This window comes from Bos mutus, chromosome 17 (assembly GCF_027580195.1).
Source record: "Bos mutus isolate GX-2022 chromosome 17, NWIPB_WYAK_1.1, whole genome shotgun sequence".
NCBI classification, from domain to species: domain Eukaryota; kingdom Metazoa; phylum Chordata; class Mammalia; order Artiodactyla; family Bovidae; genus Bos; species Bos mutus.
In genome coordinates this window covers 3,367,770-3,392,603 of record NC_091633.1, presented here as the reverse complement: position 1 = coordinate 3,392,603, position 24,834 = coordinate 3,367,770, and the positions used below count along the sequence as shown (strand labels likewise).

At 54.4% G+C, this 24,834-nt stretch overlaps 1 protein-coding gene and 1 long non-coding RNA gene across 3 annotated transcripts; one reads left to right on the top strand and one right to left on the bottom strand.

Annotated features, from left to right (window-relative positions):
* The first annotated feature begins 1,696 nt into the window (after positions 1 to 1,696).
* On the top strand, positions 1,697 to 24,002 carry SEC14L2 (SEC14 like lipid binding 2). 2 transcript variants are annotated; one of them, XM_005887517.3, is made up of 12 exons: positions 1,697 to 1,864; positions 4,011 to 4,086; positions 8,870 to 8,913; positions 9,249 to 9,308; positions 9,846 to 10,034; positions 11,860 to 11,955; positions 12,091 to 12,151; positions 12,560 to 12,643; positions 16,544 to 16,650; positions 16,738 to 16,877; positions 17,025 to 17,194; positions 22,937 to 24,002. In XM_005887517.3, exons 1-12 carry the CDS (start codon positions 1,811 to 1,813, stop codon positions 23,065 to 23,067), a joined length of 1,212 nt encoding a protein of 403 aa, XP_005887579.1. In that variant the 5' UTR covers positions 1,697 to 1,810; the 3' UTR covers positions 23,068 to 24,002. The 2 variants fall into 2 exon arrangements, with proteins under 2 accessions (XP_005887579.1, XP_070241956.1); XM_070385855.1 differs by lacking the exon at positions 9,846 to 10,034.
* On the bottom strand, positions 10,453 to 24,135 carry LOC138991464 (uncharacterized). The gene is made up of 3 exons (XR_011467408.1): positions 23,996 to 24,135; positions 15,052 to 15,735; positions 10,453 to 11,649 (listed from the first exon to the last, which is right to left on the bottom strand). It is a non-coding gene; the product is annotated as an uncharacterized lncRNA (long non-coding RNA).
* Positions 24,136 to 24,834: the final 699 nt, after the last annotated feature.

The following is a 24,834-nucleotide window of genomic DNA, read 5'->3' as shown; positions in this document are numbered from 1 at the left end:
ATGTTGCTCCCTCCATGAAGACTTTGAGGATGCTTCCAACCTGAAGTCAGGCACTTTGTGGCTCTCTTCGGGGCATTTATCTCGCCCTTGTATTCTAGTTCCTTAAGGATGCCTGAGTATTACTGATCCGTGGCCCAGAAAACAGGCCCAAGTGCTAGACATCAGGGCATGCGTGTGTGTGTGTGCTAAGTCATTTCAATCTTGTCAGACTCTGTGTGACCCTATGGACCATAGCCCGCCAGGCTCTTCTGTCTATGGGATTCTCCAGGCAAGAATACTGGAGTGGGTCACCATGCCCTCCTCCAGGGAATCTTCCTGACCCAAGGATGGAACCTGGGTCTCTGGTCTCTTCTGCACTGGCAGGCAGGTTCTCTGCCACTACCACCTCTGTTGCCTGTGTCTCACTTCTGGGAGTGCAGGATGGCACCCTACTCATTTCAGGATCCCCAGAACAGCACCCAGGGCCTGGCATGCAGTAGGAGGAAAGAATGGCCACGGCATGTGACCCGCTGCTATCCTGGCGGTAGGGTTAGCGTGGGGGAGGGGGAACCCGGGCAGAGAGGGAGGTCTGGTGAGCTTGGCAAGTAGGAAATGGCTTCAGTGTATGGGGAGGGGACACTGCAGGACCGTCAGATGGCTTCTGTCCCACAAGTCAGGCTTGCAACTTCCCGGGGAACACACAGCTCTGGCCCCTGGGTGTGGGCGGGGGAAGCAGATAAGCTTTCACTGGGCCATCGGCTTTCACTGAGGCTTCCTCCGTGTCCACCCTGCATCCCCACCCCAAGGCCAGGCAGGCATCAAAGGCAGGCTGAGCAGAGAGGATGAGGGCAGTGGTCACAGAGGGGACCCTTGGGCTAAGCACTGCACCCAGGGCATTATGTATGTTAGCTGGCTTTATCCTCTCCTGCTGACCCAAGGTCCAGATCATCTAAATCCATTTAGTGAACGAAGAGGCTTGGATTCAGAGTTGAACTTGCTCCCCGAAGTCTCATAAAAAGAAGGGGAAGGTTTAGGATTCAAACCCAAGATCTTCTGATTCCCAGAGAGGAAGCACTCCTCCATGCCAGCGGAGGGTGCCAGCACCTTGCGACCCTCTCGGAGAGCTGAGAAGGTCAGGAGCAGAGGACAGGGCCCTGGGTGGGAAGATGAGGTCTGGGCTTCCCTACCCCTCAGACTGCCTGCCCCACAGCAGGAAGCGGAAAGGCTGTTAACTCCTGCAAGGGCCCCAGTTGGGTTGGCAGCAGCGGCCCCAAATCCATGGCAGGACAGGAGGCAGGCAAGGACCCCAGAGAGAAAAAGCCACTGTCCTGGAGGTGATGGCTAGTCTTAGGGGACCTGGACCCCCGCGACAAGGGCATCAGGCAAGCTCCCTCCCGGGTTGGCAGGAGAAGTCTGGCCCCCTGGGGACCTGATCTTACAAGAAATCTTTAGATAGTTCTCAGATGGGGTCACACGGCCCAGAGAGCTCAGGTGTCTCCTCCAAGGTCACACCGTGAGCTAAAGGTAAATTTGGGACTGCAACCCAGACTTCCTGCCCCACTGCGGTCCACCGGCCTCGGCCCCGGGTGGGCACTGGCGCGCGCCCCTCCCGCCCAGGTCTCCGCTTCAGGAGGGCGGAGGGGACCCGCCTCGGATGCTCCCGTGCCCAGCGCATCGCTCCCTACTCCGCCCCTTGGGATTCTTTAAGAGGCGGGGCTTGGCCGCCACACGCGGCCCGGGCAAAAGGCTGGGACTCGACTCCGGCGGCGGCGGAGAACGCGTCGGCGCTCCATCTGCTGCGACAACCGCCGCGCCCCGAGCCTGAGCCACGATGAGCGGCAGGGTCGGCGACCTGAGCCCCAAGCAGAAGGAGGCGCTGGCCAAGGTGAGCCTCGCCCCGGCTCGGGCGACGATGGCCGGCTGCTCCTCCGGCGGCGGCGGGGGGCCGGGGAAGGGGCTGGGCGGGGGGGAGCGCGGGTCCGCGGGCGGCCGGCGGAGGGAGCGGCGACCGCCGCACTGAGCTGCCCGCGGCCGCCGACCCCCACACTCCCTGGCTCCCTCCGCCGGCCGAGGGGACCCCGGGGAAGTTTGGCCGCCCCGGCCCCATCCCCATCCCCGGGTGAGTCCTCGGCGCTGCCATCTGGGAAAGAAGTGGTTGCTTGGGAGCCCACGGAGCCAGCTGGGGGGGTGGGGGTGGGCACAAAGGCAACGTTGATTCGCAGGCACTGGCAGCCGGGCCCGGGGGCAGGGCAGGGCCCCAGGTTCCCTCCCATTTCCGGGAGGCTTTCCTCTGGCAGAGGCGCAGTGAGTGGTACATGGAAGGGGCCTCCTCCCGAGGGCTCCTTGGGAGACTTGGATGGCTTCTGCTCTGGCCCCCAGGCTGTCTGCGACCTTGGGCACAAGCGGTCCTTCTCTGCTCCCTCCTTGAGGGAAGATATTGAGGAGTTTGGACGAGATGGTGGAGGGGGAGCACCTGCTGGTGCAAAGCCTGGGATCCTACCGGGGCCAGACTGAGTTGGGGTTAGTTTGAGCTGAGACCAGCCCCTCACCCCCAACCCCAACTCCCCTGTCCTGCCCACCCAGCCGCCCTCCCACCCCCAGCCTCCCTGGCTGGGGACTCCGGCTGATGCTTTTCAGGAGGCAAGGAGGTAAGCCTAGCTTTGCCTTGGTGCCTGGACAGAGGAAGGGAACAGCAGTTTCGGAGCCCCACCCTCTCCCACCAGCTGCCCTTGGGGAGAGGAGAGAGTGGCCATTCTTGGAATCGACTGGGTCCAGCCTTAAGGGCTGGAGGCTCCACAGCTGGGCACTTTTCCACTGCTGAGAAACTGGGGGAGGAGGGTTGGCAGACGCCTCCTGCCAGTAATAGTGGGGCTGTGGCATGAGCCCCATGAAGGTGTCCCCGGGCGGGGCCTCCCCATCCCAGGAGGCTGGGGGGTAGGGAGGTTTCAGATATTACTGCTGACCTGCAGGGGAAACCAGGCAGAGAAGGGATTAGGTGGTGATTAAGCTAGGAACCGGGGGCTGGGGAGGGTCCTTGGTAAGGGGTGGCGGCACGCCAGAGTTCCTGGGGTTCTGGGAGCTGTCTGCGGGCTTGGATGGTTCCAGTCCCTGGCTGACCCCAGCAAGGGGCAGAGGTGGTGGGTCCTCATTGGTCCCTCTGTGGCTGCCCTGTAGGTCAGTGACTGGGAGCAGGAGGCTTGGGGACAGCACAGCACGTGGGGGCGTGCTCACGGCCAGGGTCAGAGTGGGCGTGGCCATCCTTGGGGTCACTGTCCAGCTCTTGTTTGGCGCTCGCCGCCCTTTCCCCCTTTGTGGCTTCTGCCTGGAACTGCTCCCTCCACCCGGATTGCTGCCTCTGGAGTCCTTCAAGCTCAAATGCCATTATTATATGAAGACATAGGAGACCACCCCCTTCCTGGCCCCAGTCAGAATCTAACTCTTCCCTCTGCCCCCCAGCACGTTGCTCAGCATCCCATCACTAAAGGGGGAGACCATGGTGGACAGAGTGCCTGCACTGGCCTGGGACAGACCGGGGGGTTTGCTTACCAGCTCTGCTGATTTCTAGCTGTTGACCTTGGGGCCGTCACTTAACCTCTCTGAGCTCTGATTCCTTCGTCTGTAAAATGGGAGCAGTCATACCTCTAGGGACTCTTGAGTGAAGAGTGAATCAGTGCCAAGTTCAATGCTGGGCACACCAGAAATGCTTGGTAAACAGATGCCCTTACGGTGGCACACCCCAGGTTGTCTACTGTGACAGTTATCTAGGGACATGTCTGCCCATCGGCCACAAAGGAGTGTGTAAGTGCCCGCAGCCAGGCCGGGGTGGTGTCATACTTCCTGCCCACCTCCTCTTGCTACCCAGCTCCCACCAGCACAACCCACACAGGGTCCCGAGCCGCCCAGGTGCTTAGCCTGTGTCTGCAGAGTTGCCCCGTACTTAGCAGGAGCCCAGCGAAAGCCTCTATGGAGAGCCCTGGGCAGAGGGTGGTCAGGGTGGGACCTGCCGCTCACCTAGCCGCCTCTCGCTGCAGTTTCGAGAGAATGTCCAGGATGTGCTGCCTGCCCTGCCGAATCCAGACGACTATTTTCTCCTGCGCTGGCTCCGAGGTGAGGGGAGAGGGGCTGCAGGAGGGAGGCTGGGCCAGACGCTTGCTCTGGGTCACAGAAATGGCACCCTCTGGGAACCCTGCCCCTGGCGCTCTCAAAATCTGGAGGATTCAACCTTTAGAACCAAAAGGGTTCTTGATTATTAGATAATTTCAACCCTCCTGTTGGATAGTGTTGGATATTATTGGATAGATAATGACACTGAGGCTCAGAGAGGTGAGGTCACTTGCCCCAGGTCGCACAGTGTTGAGCTGCAGGCAGAGGACCGGAGCCCAGGTTGGCTGGCTCCCAGCCCTGTGCCCTGTCCGTCCACTGGATGAACACACTCTGCCGATGGATGTGAGGAAGCAGGTTGAGGAAACCCCGAGAAAGGCCCCACGCTGGTGGGAAGTTGGAGGCAGAGCTAAGTTCGGAACCAGAGTCTTGGCCGTGGGAGAGGCTGGCCCCTGCTGTGGGAACGGCAGGCTGCCTGCTGCCAGAGGTTCATATATGTCGGAGGGGCAGAGAGCGTGGGGAAATACCATGGGTGGCATTCAGCCCGATCTAGGTTTACAAAACTCCCCTCAAGCCAGCGTCTGGTTCCAGAGCCCTGAGATCTCTCCCAGCTCTGCCTGGCCTGTACCTGGGTCAGGGGTGAACCTCTGTCCTCGGCTCCTGTGTGGGAGGGCAGGACGAGATCGGGTGTCCTGCCTGCTGTAGGGTGGGCCGTAACAGCGCTGTGCAGGTGCTGGTGAAATGTACACGTTTCTGCTAGTGTCGGGTCCGGCTCAACCTCACGCTGCAACTCCTGAAAGCTTTTCTTTCTTCTCCTCTTCTGTGATTCAAGTCAGGTGCCACTCTCTCTCTCTCAATTCTTGTGACATATTTTTCTTTTTCTTCCTTTGTAGAAACTTTATTGCCAGACATAGAAATAATAGAGAACATTTCTCTGTGTTATTTTAGCAGAGATTAAATCAGGACCCAGAATCGTGGTGGTTTAGTTGCTAAGTCGTGTCCGACTCTTGTGACCCCACGGACTGCAGCCCGCCAGGCTCCTCTGTCCATGGGATTCTCCGGGCAAGAATACTAGAGTGGGGATACAGAGTTGTAGCCCCCAGTATTAAAGTTTAAGTCCCGGCCGATTAGTTGTTTATAGACACAGACACGTGCGTCCCCTACGAGTCTTGGGACAGGCGGAGAGACATGATTTTCTGTTTTAGTCCAGGAACTGAATAGCTGGGGCACTCTGGAGACGCTGCTGGCAGGCCTCCCCACCCCGGACAAGTGCCATCAGGAGAGCCCCCTGGGGCTCTGTGCACCTCAGAAAGTGCCACTTGCCATTTCCCCCACCCCCAAAAAAGCTGTGAACCCCTCCTACCTGTGCCCACTCAGAGAGGGTGGGGGGCAGCGAGGGGGGGTGGCGGTGGAGTCAGTCCAGAGTGGGAGAATATTCTGGCCCAGTCTTTACTGAAGGGCCAGCTGCGTGAGGATCAGACACACCTCCCAGCTACCTTGAGGCTGGGAGATAGTGGTTTCAGAGAGCCGTTGAGGTGAACAGCATCGCAGCTCTCTTTTATCTAAGAGAAGCCGGCAGCTGGTTTCCCGGGCACCCCAACCCCCCACCCTGGGATAGCTCCTGTCCCTCTCTTTGCAGGAAGAGGAGTGCAGTCATCCTCATCTGCCAGATGAGAAAACTGGGGCTCAGAGAGGGGAGGGCGCTTACCTGAGGGCACACAGCAAACGTGAAAGAGAATCAGGGCAGCAACCCCGGGCCCCTGGTCCTCAGACCAGCACCCTCTCGGGCAGCCACAGCTGTCCACCCGCCTCTCCGCCTGGCCAAGCTCCGCCTCTTCAAACACAGGACGCATCTCCTCTGCACGTCATTCGTGCCCCACATTTTCCTGGGCAGGAGCTCAGGCCTGGTCAGACTCTACTGTAAATTTCAACTAGGGTTTTTTTGTCCCCTTACTTTTCTTTTCCTTTTTTGCTGTGCTGTGCAGCATGCAAGGGTCTTAGTTCCCTGACCAGGAATCGAACCCAAGCCCTTGGCAGTGAAAGCTCAGAGTCCTAATCACTGGACTGCCAGGGAATTCCGCCCTGCCCCCCCCCCACCTTTTTAAAAGAAACCTTTTTTCTGTCTCCTTTTCATTCTAAAGAAAACATTTGCAAGGCACCTGCCAGCCAGATGTCTTTCTCTAGCCTTAGGTGTGAGAGGGCTTCCCTGACCCGGGCTCAGCTTTCTGCTGGCCCTCGGGCCCTCACACATCACTCTCTGACCACCCACCCTCCCCTCCCCAGTTCTGGGCACGCTAGTGAGGAGGAGGGTCAGATGGCAAGATAAAACCAGGAGGTGGAGGAAACCTGTGAGCCTGGCAGGGCAGGGCTGAGCCTCCTTATTTCCTAGGACTAGGAAGGGATGAAATAAGAACCCAGGACTCCGGCTCCCAGGCCCATCTCTCTGGCCATGCCCTAAGCCGTGCCCTGAGCTGCCCCCTGACCAAGGAGCAGAAGCCCCGGGGAGGCCTCAGGCCCATACTGCCAGAGGCAGTGGCAGCTTGGGGAGGGCCCTTGAAGACCCTGAATATTGGGCCTGAGCCACTAAGGGTTAACTAGAGAGCTTCACTGAGATAAGGGGCTCACAATTCACCACCACTCCTGTTTCCCAGGAAGATGACTTCACAGTTGGGGGTTCCCTCCCTTGCCTGGAGGATCCCCACTTTCAGGTCTGACTGCGTCCCCCCGTCATGACAGCGTGGTGCCTTGTGTCTTCCAAGTGTTTTTAGCTCATTGGGTGATTCAGCCAGAGATGCTGCAATATCTTGTCCAAGGTCAAACAGGAAGAAGGCGGAAGGGCTGAGATGCAAACCCAGATCATATTCCTCTGATAGCTGCCCACCCCCCACTGTCATGACGGCACCTGTAAGGGGACCATGAGAAGGAACTTCCCCAGAGCCAAGGCTGCTTGTTTCTGCAGGCGCAAGTCTGGCCCAAGTGACGGGCGTGGCTTTGGGCATATCTCTTGTTGCATCCTTTGGGTGCAGGAGAGTGGACTGTGTTTCAGGGCAGCAGAGTCAGGGAATGTGCCCGGCCGCTCCCAGAGAGCAGTGATTAAGGGGCCGGTGGCAGTCCAGAGGGCAGCCTGTCTGGCCCAGGTCCCGGGGCTGTCAGCAGATCTGAATGTCGATGTGACCCACAGAGGACATCAAGCTGGGAGGGGCAGTTCATAGGCCGCATGGCAAAATTGCCCACAATGTGGATCTCAGAAGCTCTTTAAGAAATGCAATGTGGCTGACCATAACAAGATGAAATCTGATAGGGAGAGATCCAGAAAACCGCCTCTTAGCCTGTGGGATAGAGGCTTCTCAGTAGCCCAGGTGAAAAGGATTTGGGGGTTTCAGTTGACGGGAAGCTGCACTTGAGTTAAGGACCTGGCCTCTTGCTGAGAAAGTTCTTAGGCTTAATTGGAGAAGGGTAGATAACACCTGTGCTCTGGCTCACACACATTAGGAGAGGCGCTGGGAAACTGGAAAACCTCCAAAGGGAAGTGGATGGACTTGACACCAAGCTATGCCGGATGGTTAAAGGATCCACGGATGGGCAGCATGTTGGCAGGCGGGGACTCAGGGTGGCAGCACAGAATTTTCTTGGAAGGGTTGTCACGTGGCTGAGGAAGCACCCCCTCCTCTCTGAGGGTCTCTGCAGAAGGGTCTCTGCTCAGAACAACAGTGAGGGGCAAGTGCATGTAGCTGCCTGGATTGTCTGGGAGCAGGTGGCCTTGGTGAGCCTTTGTGTTGAACCGTGAGCAGGACAGCGTGTCGAGGTTTGTGCATGAGATAGAGTTGACCCAGTTCAGTTCAGTTCAGTCGCTCAGTTGTGTCCAACTCTTTGTGACCCCATGGACTGCAGCACACCAGGCTTCCCTGTCCATCACCAACTCCCCGAGCTTGCTCAAGCTCATGTCCATTGAGTCAATGATGCCATCCAACCATCTCATCCTCTGTCATCTCCTTCTCCTCCTGCTCTCAGTCTTTCCCAGCATCAGGGTCTTTTCCAGTGAGTCAGTTCTCATCAGATGGCCAAAGCATTGGAATTTCAGCTTCAGCAGCAGTCCTTCCAATGAATATTCAGGACTGATCACCTTTAGGATGGACTGGTTGGATCTCCTTGCTGTCCAAGGGACTCTCAAGAGTCTTCTCCAACACCACAGTTCAAAGGCATCAGTTCTTCAGCGCTGAACCGTTGAGCCAGGGGAACTCTGATTCTGAAACTTTCTGGGAATCCTGGGAGGAGGAGGGTCCTCTGTCCCCCTGGGGTATGCGTGGGCCCTTTGATGAGTGGAGGCTCATCACCGCCACCCCCATCCTACTGGAATGTACTGCCAGTCCTGCCCCAGATTACAGGCAGCTGTGTTCATCTTTGAACCCAAGGTCAAGTTCTCAGCACTGAGTGTTAGACCCTGCAGGAGATTAGCTTTTTGGAAGGAGAAGGCTAAATGATAAGGGAGTCCAGGGTTCGCTTTTCCTAAGAGGAGATAAGATCCTTCACTTGATTGCATCCACTAGGAGAGAGCTCTTTTGACCCTGAACTTGCAGGGCTGCTCCCACCTGCCCTGAGCCTTGACCTGTTCTTCCTGCAAGCCCAGGGGTCGAGGTGCTCCCCAAACCCTCAGTGAGTGTCCTCACCCCACCTCCGCACGCAGGGTGATCTAAGAGCCCCCAGGACCCCAGCACAGGAGCAGGACAGTCTCTTAGTCCTCAGTGCCCAAGCTACTGGCCTAATTGTTGTCCGTGTTTCCCTGTTACAGCAAGAAACTTCAACCTGCAGAAATCCGAGGCCATGCTCCGGAAGGTGAGACCCTTGGTTGCTTCTCTTCCTGCCCATCGGAATCACACCGTGCCCGGACTTCTATCCAGCCCTCCCACCCTGATCACAGCCTGTACTGCCTTATCCTGGGGGACAAAGTTCAGTCCCTTCCCGGGAAGCAGAGCTTTCATAGTTCTGGGCCAACCAGGAATTACAATCTGTGCTGCTGAGACCTTGGAAACAGGCACTGCCTTCTCTTCCTGCCAGTGGCTTTCTCGTGACTTACCTGTGGTCCGTGCTGCCACCCGTTGCTAGATGCCTGTTAAGGGCAGCCCCCTCCCCTGCCCCGCTTTATTAAAGTCCCGATTATGTGTTTGCAGCACGTGGAGTTCCGGAAGCAAAAGGACATTGACAACATCATGAGCTGGCAGCCTCCAGAGGTGAGGACAGATTATGCCGCCCCACCCCACGTGAGGAGGTCGGTTACAGCCATAGCCTGTATCCTGCATCCACAGGACTGGGACCCTCAGACGAAAGGTCTGACAAGGCCGAAAGTTGACCGATGGCTCAGCGTGTAAAGAATCCGCCTGCAATGCAGGTGACAAAGGAGACTCAGGTTCTGTCCCTGAGTGGGGAAGATCCCCTGGAGGAGGAAATGGCAACCCACTCCAGTATTCTTGCATGGAGAATGCCATGGACACAGGAACCCGGTGGGCTACAGTCCATAGGGTCACAAAGAGTCAGACACGCCCGAGGGACTGCTGTAGGACAGTACGGTACCCCATGTGAGGGCTGTCAGGGCCAGAGTCCTGGAACTGTGGGCCTGGGGCCTTCAGAGGAAAGGTCTGACGATGCCGAGTCACTGAATGAGTATCCTTGGCACCCAGGGGAGGATAAACCCAGAGGAAGGCCCTGGACATGGGGAAGGGGTGGCTGCCCTGGGTCTGCTGACCAGGCGCCCCTCCGTCTTGGCCCAGGTGGTGCAGCAGTACCTGTCAGGGGGCATGTGCGGTTACGACTTGGAAGGCTCCCCCATCTGGTACGACATCATTGGTCCCCTGGACGCCAAGGGTCTGCTCCTCTCGGCCAGCAAGCAGGACTTGTTCAAGACCAAGATGCGGGACTGTGAGCTGCTGCTGCAGGAATGTGTCCGCCAGACCGAGAAGGTGAGGGGGCCAGCATGGCCGAAGAGGGGTTTGCCCAGTGGAGTCGGTCACGCCGGAGCCTGGATGTCACACATGGCTTGAAGTGCAGCCTCAGGGCTCAGGCCCTGATGTGTGGATTTCATTGACCAGTGAAATTACAGAGTTTTAGGGACTGACCTGTGTTTCCAGATTTCATTTTTTTTTTCCAAGTAAGGACTGAGGAAACACTTACCAGCTATTATTGCCATAATTAAGCCCCAAACTATAGGGAGGGTGTCGTCTCAGAACAAGGGGTAGAACTTCAGGACTTGCCTGGCAGTCCAGTGGTTAAGACTCCCTGTTTCCACTTCAGGGGGTGGGGGTTCAATCCCTGGTTGGGGAAGTTCAGCATGGTGCAGTCAGGAAAAAAAAAAGAGACAGTCCTTTGATTTATTTTTCTTTCTTTGTCATTTTTTAATTTATGGAAGTATGATGATACATTTACAGGAGACTTAGAAAGTACAGAACAAAGTTAACTACAGTTTCACTGTATATTGCAATTACTGTTTTAAGTAGATAAATTAAGATTTTTAGTTAGAATTTCAATATCAGACTCTTCAGAAACTAATGGAAAAGTAGAAAGATATGGATGGATGGATGGTTTAGTCGCTAAGTCATGTCCGACTCTTGCGATCCCACGGACTGTAGCCTGCCAGGCTCCTCTGCCCATGGGATTCTCCAGGCAAGAATACTGGCGTGGGTTGCCATTTCCTTCTCCAGTAGAAGGATACAGTAGACGAAAAAGCACTATGAACCAATTCAACATAATTAAGATTTATACAGTTTTCACACAACAGCAGGATATGAATTCTATTCAAGTTCCCATAGACTATAAACCAGGAGACACTGGAACATACAAAGGGACATAAAACAAGGTGCAAAAATTTCATGGTATAAAGGTATTGAAATCATACAGAGTCTGGTCTCTTAACACTGTGGAATCTGTGTTAGAAATCAGTATCAAACAAGATTTGAAAACAACCCACATATTTTCAAGTGCAGTGTGACATTCATCACGAGAGATCTTTGACTCAGCCGTTGAAAGAAGAGGCAATCCTTTAAACTGAGTGAAGTAAAAATATACTATGTTGTCGTTGCTTTTCTCCTGCTGCCTGGGCATCAGTGGAGTCTTTGTCGGGACCACCCTATCCTTGGACGATTATTTGGGTGCCGCTGGTGTCAGTGAGCTCAGATTCTGTGCTTGTCTAACTCAATTCAGACAGAGAGAAGGACAGCTGACTCTCTTACAGGAAAAAGACTGAAGAGCAAGCTGGAGCCGCCACGGTCTTCTCTCTTTCCCTCCTCCTCAGTCGTCGTAAACATGCAGTCAAATGATGTGATAGGTTTGGGGACATTTCAGCAGTGTCTTCCATGGTCACTGAGCACCTAGTGTGTGCCGAGGCATCGAGAGGAGCGTTAGATGGGGATGCCCCTTTAGGGCTCCTGTTGGCCGGAGAGCATCCGTGCCTGCGAGCTACGTGGCCATGTGGAGTGCAGAGGAAAGGGAGCTGCAGAACCAGGTCAAGCTGCAGAATGGAAGGGGCTTCAGATGTCATCTCGGTCTACCCAGTCATTTCCTGGATGACAGCAGGGCGATCTAGACGGGAAGGGACCTTGTCTAGGCCACAGTTCCGGCCTGGGGGTAATTATCCTGATTTGGAAAACTCTAGGTCTGGCCCTGCCCAGATCTGGTTGCAGTGTGGGCACAAGGCACAATCAGTGTTTCCCCTGAACCGGGGTGGCCTTCGGTGTGTGTTTCTGGGGGCGGGGCCGTGTGATGTGACTTTCTGCTCTTGTCCCCCTGCAGATGGGGAAGAAGATAGAGGCCACCACCCTGATCTATGACTGCGAGGGCCTGGGTCTCAAGCATCTCTGGAAGCCGGCCGTGGAGGCCTATGGGGAGGTGAGGGCCAGGGCTGGGGTGGGGTGGGAGGGTGAGAGATGGGGGTGCTCGGAGGCCCTGTGGGGTGGGGGAGGCGGGAGGAAGCAGAGCCTCTCTCCTTGGCGCAGTTCTGAGCCCGCTGAATTCTTTCCACAGTTTCTTTGCATGTTTGAGGAAAATTATCCCGAAACGCTGAAGCGTCTTTTTATCGTTAAAGGTAAGTTGGGAACTACCTGTGATGAAGCCAAATGGGAAGGAGGGGCCGAAAATGTTCCTGGGACAAATTCGGGGGAGAATAAACATAGAATGAGCCAAAGGTCAGGGTGGCGGTCTTGGGACACGTTCCAAAGACTGACCTGTGACTACACAGACGGCTTCATAATTCGCATGGCTTTTAGCATTTACCTCCTTGGAGCCTCCCAGCCTGGTGAGGAAGTTGGAGCATTCCACCCGTACAGATAGGCCAGCTGAACTTCACACAGGCTGCCTACGTGGGCTCCATGGTCCCGGGAGCGTGTGGCCCGATGCTGGAGGCCGTGATGGACATGGTTAGGGATGCAGGGGGTCCTCACGTGGCAATGGTTAGGGATGCTCTGGGGCTCACATGCCCTGGTCTCTATTGTAGCCCCCAAGCTGTTCCCTGTGGCCTACAACCTCGTCAAACCCTTCCTGAGTGAGGACACTCGTAAGAAGATCCAGGTCTTGGGAGGTGAGTAGCCCATTCTCTCTGAACCATGGCTGCGTGGCAGCACCCCCACGGGGAATGGCGTCATAGGGAAGGCCCGAGCCGCCGGGGCCAAGGCTCCCTCTTCTGGTTGGGGCGCAGTGGCACCCCGGAAGCAGGCTGGGCCCCAGCAAGGGGCTTCTTCCTCTTTGTTTTCATGAGAACTCTTCCTGTAACACTCTGGGGAAAATCAAAGGTGAATGAAATGGCAGCCCTCATTCTCAGTGAGCTTGCAATAAAGCAGGACAGGGCCCTTTAAGAGAAAGCTGGGACACAAGCCAGAAGAGGCCCTGGACGCGGCCGAGCAGGGGGTCCCAGGAGCAGAGCAGGGGGTCCCAGGAGCAGAGCCAGCCGCGTTGCACAGGCTCCTGCTGTGCGCCCGGCCCTGAACTCAATAGGTGTCAAGGCCACAGAGGGAAGACAGAGTCCCTTAAAGAGCTGGTGGCCTCTCGGGAAAGGGAGACACAAACAGCTGTATCAAGCGTGAGCATGCGTGTGTGCTCAATCGCGTCCGACTCTGTGAGACCCCATGAACCGCAGCCCACCAGGCTCCTCTGTCCATGGTATTCTCCAGGCAAGAATACTGGAGTGGGTTGCCACTTCCTTGTCCAGGGGATCTTCCCAACCCAGGGATCGAACCCACATCTTCTGCGTTTCCGGCATTGGCAGGTGGATTCTTTACCACTGAGCCACCTGGGTAAAACCACAGCAGTGTGTGACGTTACATGTAAAAGGGAAGAGCCCATGGGGACACTGAATGGGGCACTCAGCCTGCCCAGCCTGGGTAGGGGCGATGCCTCCCTCAGCTACGAGCTATAGAGTGAGTCGGGCGGCTGGATAAAGCGAGGCAGCAAGCCGTTGGGCAGAGAGAAGGGCGCTTAGCAAAGACTTTGCACACTGTGGCAAAGGTGGCTGTAGCGTGCACCGCAGGGTGTGGCAAGAGATGATATGGGAAGGGAGCCGGGTGCCAGGAGCTGGATGGCAGAGAACCCAGGGCACTGGCACTGACTCTGGCAGGCTCCTGGGCACTGGAGAGGAGTTCTAATCGGGGGGCAGGGTAGGTGCCAAGATCTGATTCTCTGTTGATTGTGAGGAACGAGATACCATTTTTGCACCCCACAGCCAAAGTCCGCACGCGTGGAGTTGAAAGGCTGAGCCGGGCTGGGGACGGTAGGGACAGAGAGGAGGGGATGGACTTCAGACTTCTGTAGGAAGTGGAACTCAATTGGCTGGAGGTAGGAAGGGAGAAAGATAAATCTAGAATGGCTCCCTGGGGTCTGGCACGAGTGACCGAGCATTGCAGTCACTTCCACTGGGGAATAACACAACCAGAAGAAAAAGCTCCAGGTTGAATTTGAGGAGACTGTGAGATGTACAGATGTTGGGGAGGCCTGGGCCTAAAGCTTAGGGACAGACTCCAGTTAGGAGTTCTGGGACTTTTCAGAAAGAGGGTCAACCCTGAAGGAAATCAACCCTGAATATTCACTGGAAAGACTGATGCTGAAGCTCTAGTACTCTGGCCATCTGATCCGAAGAGCTGACTCATTGGAAAAGACCCTGATGCTGGGAAAGATTGAAGTCAAAAGAAGGGGGTGACAGATGATGAGATGGTTAAATAGCGTCACTGACTCAACGGACATGAATCTGAGCAAACTCTGGGAGGTGGTGGAGGACAGGGAAGCCGGGTGTGCGGCAGTCCACGGGGTTGCAAAGAGTTGGACACGACATAGCGATGGAGGAACAACAAAGACAAAGGCAGATGAGACCCTGAGAAGGACATGAGACTAGTCGCCCACAGAACAGAGGCTGACCGTGCGGGATATCCAGGCTCGAGGGCAGGCAGAGAAAGAGGAGCCTGCCAGGGAGATGGAGAAGTGGTTGGCGGGGAAGCCGGTGGACGTCGGGCCAAGGGAAAGCCAAGAGGGAAGATGCTTGGGAATCAAGGCAGCCAGGGACAAGCAGGGGGCGAGTCTGGCTGGAGTATGACGTGGAGGGGTGGGAGAAAAGCCTAGAAAAGTAGATCGGCTTCATGGGTGGCTTAAGACCACCTGTGGAGTTGAATTTGCTGCTGCTGCTGCTAAGGCGCGTCAGTTGTGTCCGACTCTATGCGACCCCATAGATGGCAGCCCGCCAGACTCCGCTGTCCCTGGGATTCTCCAGGCAAGAACATTGGAGTGGGTTGCCATTTCCTTCTCCAGTGCAAGAAAGTGAAAAGTGAAAGTCGCTCAGTCGTGTCCAACGCTTGGCGACCCCATGGACTGCAGCCTACCAGGCTCCTCCGTCCATGGGATTTTTCCAGACAAGTGTACTGGAGTGGGTTACCATTGCCTTCTCCAGAGTTGAACTTGAGGGGGAAGAAAGGGAATTAATTGTGAAGGCTTCTGAATGCTCACCTTCAGGCACCACATTGAACGCAGAAGTTTTGCAAACACGTGCTGAGGCCTGGGTGTGGCACAGAGCAGTCTGGAGGGCACAGGACCTCTGGCTGTTGGTGCTGGCTCTGGCGCAAGGAGTGCTGTCCTTATTGCCTCAGTTCCTGTCTGTAAGATGGGAAGAATGCTCCTGGCCGGACTCCAACCCTCCAGCTGAGCTGGGGGAAGAAAAAGTCTGAGCGAAAGGCTCTTGATGAGTTTTGGCTCTTCTGTGGCTGCCGCCCACCACGTGCGTGAGCCCAGCTCTGGTTCCTGGCAGCGGCTGCGGAGGAGGTTCAGTATGTTCCCACCCACACCTGAAACCCTTTCAGCCGAACCCGCCTTGGGCTGGGAAGGCACAGATCTTCAACAGAGAGGAGGCAGAAATTCGCCCCGGGCTGCAGCTTAGCACAGATGGAAGCACCCCGAGACCGGGCACCCCGAGGCCGGGCACAGGGCCCTGGAGTTGCTTAGTCGCAGGTCTTTAAATCCCTGCGGCTGGGAGCCCCCGGACTGTGCTCGTGGGTTTCCAGGCCGCACTGGCCACACAGGATGCTGCAGGTACCCTGTGACTCGGAGCTGCTGCCTGTGTCTGGTGTTTGTAGTCAGCACGGAGAGGTTCCCAGGATCAAGACACTGTCCTCTGGCTGACACTCGTTTAGGAATCTGAAATGGCAGAGAAGTGGATCTCAGCCTTAGTTGCACCTGAGGCCACCTCTCCTACCAGGAAAGGGTTTGATTACTAAAATAAGAGAAAAAAAAAAACACCCCAAATCACCGGTTGCCCCAGACAGCCTAAACAAGAGCAGAAGTGAAAGTGTGCCTGGGGGTAAAGCCAAGGGACCTCGCTTAAGAGGTTAGTCTACAGTGACGCATTCATTCAGTCATGATTGAGCACAGAGGGTGATGGGGGACGAGACCCCTGGTCGGGCCCTCACGTCGGTCTAACCAGGGCAGAGCGCGTTGACTCAGGCCCTCCTGCCTGACGCACGTGCCGTGCCCTCTGCATGGAATGCCCTTCCCTTTGTTCCTTCCTGCTTGCACTTCAGACGTTTGTATCCCTTTCCTGGGAGTGATGCTATACTCTCCTAAGGATAGGGCACTTTACAGTTTAGGACAAACACCTCCTCAAGTGCTTAGTTCACTTCCCTCCCACCATGATCTTGCAAGGCAGCAGGGGGACCTAGGCTCAGAGCAAAGTGGCTTGCCTCAGGTTGACCAGCTGGCCAGAGGCCATGGGGACATGACTCTGCTCTTGTTTCCTGGTACAGCATAGGGCAGTCCTCTGGGTGATGGCCCATCTCGAACCCCCTGAAGAGCTGTGTGCACGTCCTGTGCTCCCAGGGCCCGTGTTTGGTGTGCAGGGGTGGACGGGTTTTGTTCTGCCTCTTGTGTGTAGACTGCCTGGGCTGTGATGAAATCCTGCCTAGTGCTGATCCTTTTTTTTTTTCTCCTTCCTTCCCTCTCCTGCCAGCAAACTGGAAGGAGGTTTTGCTGAAATATATCAGCCCTGACCAGTTGCCTGTGGAGTATGGGGGCACCATGACTGACCCTGATGGAAACCCCAAATGTAAATCCAAGGTATGGGCTTCCCCAGGGGGACTGGAGGTGACCAGGGAATCCCTGGCTCCAGTGCTTGTTCCAGCTCATTCCGTGCCCCACTTCTAGATCAACTACGGGGGTGACATCCCCAAGAAGTATTACGTGCGGGACCAGGTGAAGCAGCAGTATGAGCACAGCGTGCAGATTTCCCGGGGCTCCTCCCACCAAGTGGAGTATGAGATCCTCTTCCCGGGCTGTGTCCTCAGGTAAGGTCCTGGACCCTCCCAGGAGACCGGAGCTTGCCGCCCTAGGTGGCGGTCGGAGGGCTGGGGTGGGAGAAGCCTTGGTGACAGGACCCTAGAGAGGGCACGTGCAGATGGAGTCATGTCTGAGTGGGTGGTTGTCCCCTGCAGGTGGCAGTTCATGTCGGACGGTTCGGACATCGGTTTTGGGATTTTCCTGAAGACTAAGGTGGGGGAGCGGCAGCGGGCCGGGGAGATGAGGGAGGTGCTGCCCAGCCAGAGGTACAACGCCCACCTTGTGCCCGAGGATGGGAGCCTCACCTGCAGCGATCCTGGCATCTGTGAGTCCCTCAAAGCCCCTGCTCTAGCTGTCTGCCTGTGAGGTCCCTCTTTCTCCCTGGATTTCAGCTCACAGATGGTTAGCTCTAGAAGCAGAATGCCATCAGTTCCACCCTCTCTTGCTAGGATGGAGGGGTGAGAGGGCAGGCTCAAGGTGACCCAGCTGGTTAACAGCAGGGTAGGACTCTGACCTGATGCTCCCAGGTAAAGGTGAGTCACAGTGCTGGGTGCTTGCAAGGGTTCAGAACACCTGCTCTCTGGTTCCAGGTCTCCCTGGGCTGTGACTGCCGCTATCAGACGTTTCCGGGGGATGCCCCTTCCCCAGACATCAGAGAGGCAGAACAGGCTGGGCAGGTGCAGGGATCACAGGGTGAGCAGAACCCAGCCTTGACTCTGCTGAGCTTCACTCATCCAGCTTGATCAAAAAGTGACCACAGAACATGAACAGGAAGTTTACTCAAGAGGAATAAAAATGGTAAATCGGCATGGGAAAGGTGCTTAACCTCCCTTAGCTTTGCAATATTGGTCAAATTCCATTTGACTCAGCAATTCTACATCTGAAAATTTATCCTACAGAAATATTTATACAAGGACACAAAGATATAGGTACACAGATGTTCCTAGCAGTTTGGGATACTGACGATAAGTTAAATGGCTTTATTAAATAAATTATGGTCCGTCTATACAGTAGAATATAATATCACATTAAAGAGAATAAAGTGATGGATAAGATATCTGAAACTGAAAGTGAAGTCACTCAGTTGTGTCTGACTCTTTGCAACCCCATGGGAGCCTGTAGCCCACCAGGCTCCTCTGTCCATGGGACTTTCCAGGCAAGAGTGGGTTGCCATTTCCTTCTCCAGGGGATCTTCCCGACCCAGGGATCAAACCCAGGTCTCCTGCATTGCAGGCAGACTCTTAACATGTTTAAAAAAAAAAAAATAAGGCATGAGACATACCATATATGGTATATCCTCACTTTGACTAAAATAAAAAGTCAAAAGAAGTCTGTGGATTCTATGCTAACGCTAGTGGTGGTTATCTCTGGGAACTTAAGAAAACATAGAGGGCTTATGTTTTTTCTATACTGGTTCTGCAAATACAGTTTATGTTACAAAGAACATGTACTATATTTCTAGGCAGAAAAATCACACATACACACACAGAAAACCCCCCTCAAATCTCCAGTTTCCTCTGTCTGAGCCGAGGAGCCAGGCATGGAAAATCAGTAACAGTAAGGGCTTTGTCATCAAGCTGCAATAGACTTGACCACTGACTAGTCCTTAGGCCAGTGACTTGGCCTCCCTGAACTTCAGTCCCCCGATTGCTACAATGGGGATCAGATTCTCTACCTCATGGGGACACCTGATGATGAAATGTGATCAGGTCTGTGCAGCACTTAGCATCATACCTGCTGTATGGCACTCAGCACACCCTGGCCCCCATTATTATTTATTAGGGCAAGACCGGAGGAGATAGTGCCGGAGAGGGGAGAAGCCCTGCACCCTGTTTCCATGGCAACACCACCAGTTCTGAACTAGTCCCACAGATGTCTCTGTCTCTGTACTTGTCCACACCACCGCCCAAACCTCAGATCCGTGTCCTCCCCCGCAGCCCAGGCAACCTCAGTCTCTACCGCCCCCTCCTCACAGATGCTCTGTGGTCTGGCTCCCCAGGGAGGAGAGCTATGCTTGTTAGCGAGCTGCTGGGTCCTGAGGGAGAAGGCGGTATACCTTGCATCAGGCATCAGGTGAGCGCCAGCCCAGACACTGTCGTCCTCGGGGCGTAAAGCACTTCGTCCATGCAAGCCCGAGCTTCTTTATTTTAAAGGACAGGGAAGCTGGGGTATAGAGGTATACTGTCCCACAGTGTGGTGTGCGTAGACACCAAGAGTCAGATACAGGCAAGAAATGGGGCAGGATCTCGTGACCACAGACTACCCTAGAGATGGTCACGTGACAGAGGAGAGAGCACGGTCCCAGACCCAGGAAGTGATTGGCCCGAGCCCAGGAGCAGAGCCCAGCCCATTTTCCATCACTGCCCACTGCCTCTCTGTAGTACCACGTAGGACCATGAACTCTTTAACATAATCAGGCTTAGGTTTGCAAATCCCAGATTTTAGTTCCTCGTGGATATGTTGTCAGATGGAGTGTTTACCTGCCTGCGGGGCCTTGACTGGGAGCTTTGTATCGTCCGTTCTCAGGAGGCACAGAGCCCTAGCATCCACGCCCCCTGCCCAGGTTTAAAGACAGCGTGGTGGGGTCAGCTGTTGCCCAGGCCATGGCCAAGGTTAGAGCTGAGCCTCTGAGAACCCGATATTAGGTTACAAGCTGACCTGTGGGAGGTGATGCCTTGGGGGAACCAGGCAACCCTCTGTAAAGTAGAGCATAACCACCCAGTGGAGAAATTACAGCTCTGAGTCCAATGGTAGGAGCCCACGAACTCTGAGTCCAATGGTAGGAGCCCACGAACCCTCCCTGGGTCCAATGGTAGGAGCCCACGAACCCTCCCTGGGCTGTGCCGGTCATTTCCCAAGTATATTCAAAGTTTGAACTAATTCCACTTTGTTTTCCTCCCAACTAATATATCCTGAGGCCCTGAGTGTAGAGTACTTGTCTAGGAAAGAATAAGATTCAGAAAAAAAAAAAGATCTGAACTCTGTCTGCTGGGAGTGTGCAGTGTGGTCAGAGAGCTGAAACATGTAGGGAGATTAAACAGCTCAGCTGGGCACCAGGAGACCTGGTTCTGAGTCCAGCTTTGCAAGTAACCCTCCAGGTGTTTTGAGCAACTGCCTCTAAGTAATTAGATTTTGCTCTTTTTTTCCTTAAAATGAGGGGAGTAGGCTAGAGCAGGAGATCTTAATCTGGGGTCTGTGGCTCCCCAGAGCAGTGCTTTTAAATCTTAAAGACAAACCATCTCCCTTTTATAATAGTATCTAATGTCTCCTCTACTATCCTGAAATGAAATTCATACATATTATAACCCACCTACACAACATAACTAAAAATTTAATACACTCTCCTATCTGGAATATAGGGCTTCCCTGGTGGCCCAGACATTAAAAACAGACTGTCTGCAATGCAGTAGACCTGGGTTCGATCCCTGGGTTGGAAAGATCCCCTGGAGAAGGGAATGGCTACTCACTCCAGTATTCTTGCCTGGAGAATTCTATGGGCAGAGGAGCCTAGTGGGCTACAGTCTATGGGGTTGCATAGAATTGGACATGACTGAGCAACTAACTGGAGAAGGCAATGGCAACCCACTCCGGTATTCTCGCCTGGAAAATCCCATGGACAGAGGAGCCTGGTAGGCTACAGTCCATGGGGTCGCTAAGAGTCGGACATGACTGAGCGACTTCACATTCACTTTTCACTGTCATGCATTGGAGAAGGAAATGGCAACCCACTCCAGTGTTCTTGCCTGGAGAATCCCAGGGACGGGGGAGCCTGGTGGGCTGCCATCTATGGGGTCGCACAGGGTCGGACACGACTGAAGCGACTTAGCAGCAGCAGCAGCAGAGCAACTAACACTGTCATTTTAATCTGGAATATAAAAGAGAAATTAAAGGACACTAATTGAGACTCTTTCACGAATGAGAGGGCACGGTTACCCCCCAGCACCTGTCTTCAGAATGGTAACCTTCCTACTGGGAACCACTGCCCCAGAGGGTCCATGATGGGCTCCGTGGGATCTGAAATTGTATGCTGTCAGATTCTCAGCCCTGACATTGTATGCCCTCAGATTTTGTAGGGATCAGTTCCCCTACAAAAGTGAAGAAGCCCTAGCCTGGAGGATCTCTGGGGCCTCTACGAGTCTGTGAGTACATAATTAGTGTCAAAATGAACCACTGCAATTCATGACCTCCACTTCCCTCAGGCCTGGGCCTAAGAACAGCCCTTTCCTTGTTTCTGAGGGCAGAATGTCATGCTAGGCAGAGTCATCTCAGCCCTGGTGCTTGGTCCAAGGAGCTCAAAGACTTCTCCTCTAGCATGACTGACTCTGGTTGCTAAGGCTCTGTCATCCAGGGCAGAGAGGAAGTCTCCTTCTTTCCAGAGGCACCATTGGTCCTGAAGAACTCTGGCACAGAGAGAAAATTGATGACTGTTATTACTCAGTCCATACCATGAAGAAAAGGGTGGGTGGTATGTCTACCCTTGGGTTAAACTATGCATTTTATCCAGGGTCAGAAAAGGGGAAGATTACATCTCAGGATTAAATACACAGGGTATTTTTTGGCTGGGAAAAGTGAGAGAAGACAAGGATGCGGAAAGAGCAGAGCCAGTGTTTTTGTTTTCCCACCCTGTTCTTTGGAAGGGGTGTTTGACTGGAATGGAACAACTCAAAAAAAGAAGGGTTAGATTAAAAGCAGTCTGTTTGTTGGCCAAGGCTTGGAAGCCTTCTCTGCCAACTGCATGCCCATTTTCTCTCTCCCAAAGAAATCACTAACAGGTCTTGTGAATTATCCTACCAAATATTTTCCATCCCTTTAGGAGCATTACATGTCTCCATAATATATAGGACATGTGCCCACACATACACATTCATAGGAATTAACATCTGTCATTCAGTGTATATTTGAAGGAGTTTTGACACTGTAAAATTAGTCAGTGTAGGTGGGCCAAATAACAAAGACAAAAAAAATTTTTTTTTTTACATATATTAACAAAAAGGGCTTCCCCAGTGGCTCAGCGGTAACAAATCCACCTGCAGTGCAGGAGATGTGGGTTCAATCCCTGGGTGGGGAAGATCCCCTGGAGGAGGGCATGGCAGCCCACTCCAGTAATCCTGCCTGGAGAATCCCATGGACTGAGGAGCCTGGTGGGCTACAGTCCTTAGGGTCGCAGAGCTGGATATGTCTAAGCAGCTAAGCACTCACCGATACTAACAAAAATGTTGTAAACAGTCTATAGACTATTCTGCAGTTTGCTTTTTTGGCCTAAGGATATATTGTCAACGGTTTCCCTGGTTAATTCTCATGAAGCTCACCTCCTTTTTATCCAGTATAGTATTTCAATAAAAACTTTTAAAGCAGTTCTCCTTTGAACATTTTAGTTTTCCTCATCTTTTATGATTACAGATAGGGGTGCATTGAGCATCTTTGTCCATTTATCTTTCTGTGGGATAAATTTCTGGTTCAAAAAGTTTGCCTAAAAAAAGGGTTGCCTATTTTACTTTTTACAGAAAATGAACAGGACTGGGCTTTCCAGGGCCCAAGTCAGGCAGCAGTGCAGACCAGAGGGAAATTCCAGCTCCATCCCTTCCTCACATGTGACATAGTAACTTCCTGTTTCTATAAAACAAGACTAACGTTGAACTCAAGAGTTCCCATGAATAATATAGATTGCCAACCCTTTCCTGAGTCACAGGAATAGCCGTTGTCGCCATTACTATCATTATTTTAACAAGTACTGCTGCTACTAACTCTGCTCCCCGCCTTGCAAGACCCAGTTCAAGCTCTAACTCCTTTAAAAAGCTTTTCTCATGATTTCAGTCTATAGGGCCCCCTCCTTCCAAGCTGTTAACAGATGTGACTGTCTCTGCCACTTATCTGGCACTTGGCATGTTCTTTTTCCCTCTTGATGAACATCTTGTAACCACCTAGTCTGGGTTTCAGAAGGTTCAGGACCATCACTGTGCCACCTTCGTCCTCATTACCTACCACACTGACTTGCTCAGTCAACAAATAGCGCTGTCTCTAAGCTCTGTGGGGCTGCCTGAGTGTCTGTCTTTTTGCCTCCCCTCAGATGTCCTGCGGTTTGACAACACCTACAGTTTCATTCACGCAAAGAAGGTCAGTTTCACCGTGGAGGTCCTGCTTCCAGACAAAGCCTCAGAAGAGAAGATGCAACAGTTGGGGGCAGTCACCCCAAAGTAATGCCTACCCCCACAGCAGGCCTGGCTCCCTCAGTGTCTCCCCATCAGTTTCTGCCCCTTGTAATGGTCATTTCCCCGGCACTCAGACACCCAGAAAAACTGGGCTAGAAGAAGGACCTTGGGGCTGGATCTGGGGAGCCTTCATTTGAGAATAAGAAAGACCGGGAGAGTAGCTGGAGTGGGTCTCCTTGCCTCTCATATTACTAAGGAGTCCCAGGGGTTGGGCACCAAGATAGTATCTGCCTTGTAAACTGTGCCAACTTCACCTGTCCAGTGTCAGCTGAGACAGGAAGGCAGGTGCCATGGGGTGGCAGGGAAGAAATTAGGAAAAAGGGGAGAGACTGAGACCTAACACTTAAGGGAAGCCAGCTGCAGGGGGTGGGAACTTGCTCCCAAATGAACATGGAAATCTAGATCGTAATGAATAGCAAGGTAGCCAGTTCCTAGAGTTATGGTGGGGGTTCTGAGGCTCTTCTGCCCTTTGTCTCCGAGGCTGGGCTCTTGGCTTTTCCCAGGTCTTGGAAAGTGGCCTGAATCAGCACAGATCTTCCCCTTTAATGGTGAGAGGCAGGCCTCTCCCTCACCTCGAGGAATTCAGCAATCCCTGGGTCCCGCTAGCTGCCTCTTTGATTAATAATGATTGTCAGTGACTCAGAGCTTCCTGGGACGGTGAGCTTTGGTATCCAGCCACTGTCCTCAGATGCAAACAGAGCGCAGGGAAGTCACCTCCCGAGATCCCAGCTCTGGGAAGGGCCAGAGAGGCTGGTGGTGGGTGCGAGTTCGGAGGCTTCCACCCCTATTTTTAGTGCCGCCAGGCTTTCATCAATTAACTCTCCATTTGAGCACCCCACCCAAAAGTGACAGCTGGGATCAAAGCAGTGAGGGCGCTGAATCTCCCAGGGGGCCCGACAGCCCACTTCCTGACTGACCTGAGCGAGGCCTTAGCAGTCCCGTCTCTGGGAGGCACATGGTGGGTGCCGCGGGTTCTTGGTGCCTGCTGGGGAGGCTTCCACGGCAGGGGCTCAGGGCAGCCACAGATAGCCTCGCGGGCCCCCACCCCCTCCGCCCACGGTGACAGGCAGGGATGGCCACGGTGGGTAGGGGGCGGTTAGGAGTGGCGGCTCGGGACCAGGGGCTGCAGGTCACAGGCCCTGCGGGCGATCACGACCCTTAACCCAGTCCCAGGTTTTCCAAACGGACACCAGGTCCTGGGCTGCACAGAGCCGGGGAAGGCTCCCTGCCCCGGCCCTCACTGCCTGGGGCATTCCTTCCGCTCAGAAACCCAGGCCCTGGCCCAGCCTGGGGAGATGGTCTGGCCAAGCTGAGGGAGCGGGAGTAGGGGGGAGGCTGGCGCCGACAGGAGGCCCGAGGCCGCACAGGCCCCAGCCAGACCCCTCAGGAGGACATCCCGACCTTTGTTTACAACGCTCTGTTAGGAAAAGTAGCCAATGAATAAAGAACGTTCAGCGCGCAGAGCGCGTAAGTCTGTGCCCTCTGTCTCGCTCCTCACACTTCCTCACTCAGGCAAACTTCCGCCTCAGGACTACCCGCCAATCAGCGGGGCGCACGCGCAGAGCCACCTGCTACACTCGCGTGAGCGCCCCCACGGCCAGCTCGTCCCCAGATTGGCCCGGCAGGTGGGCTGTCTTCCGCCATCTTTGCTAAGGGCACTAATGGTCCTCCTGATTGCCTTCACGGTCAGGGAGGAGGCCCCGCCTCGCTCCGCTCCGGCTTCTCCAAGCAGCTACCTAGTGTGGGTCCGGCGAGC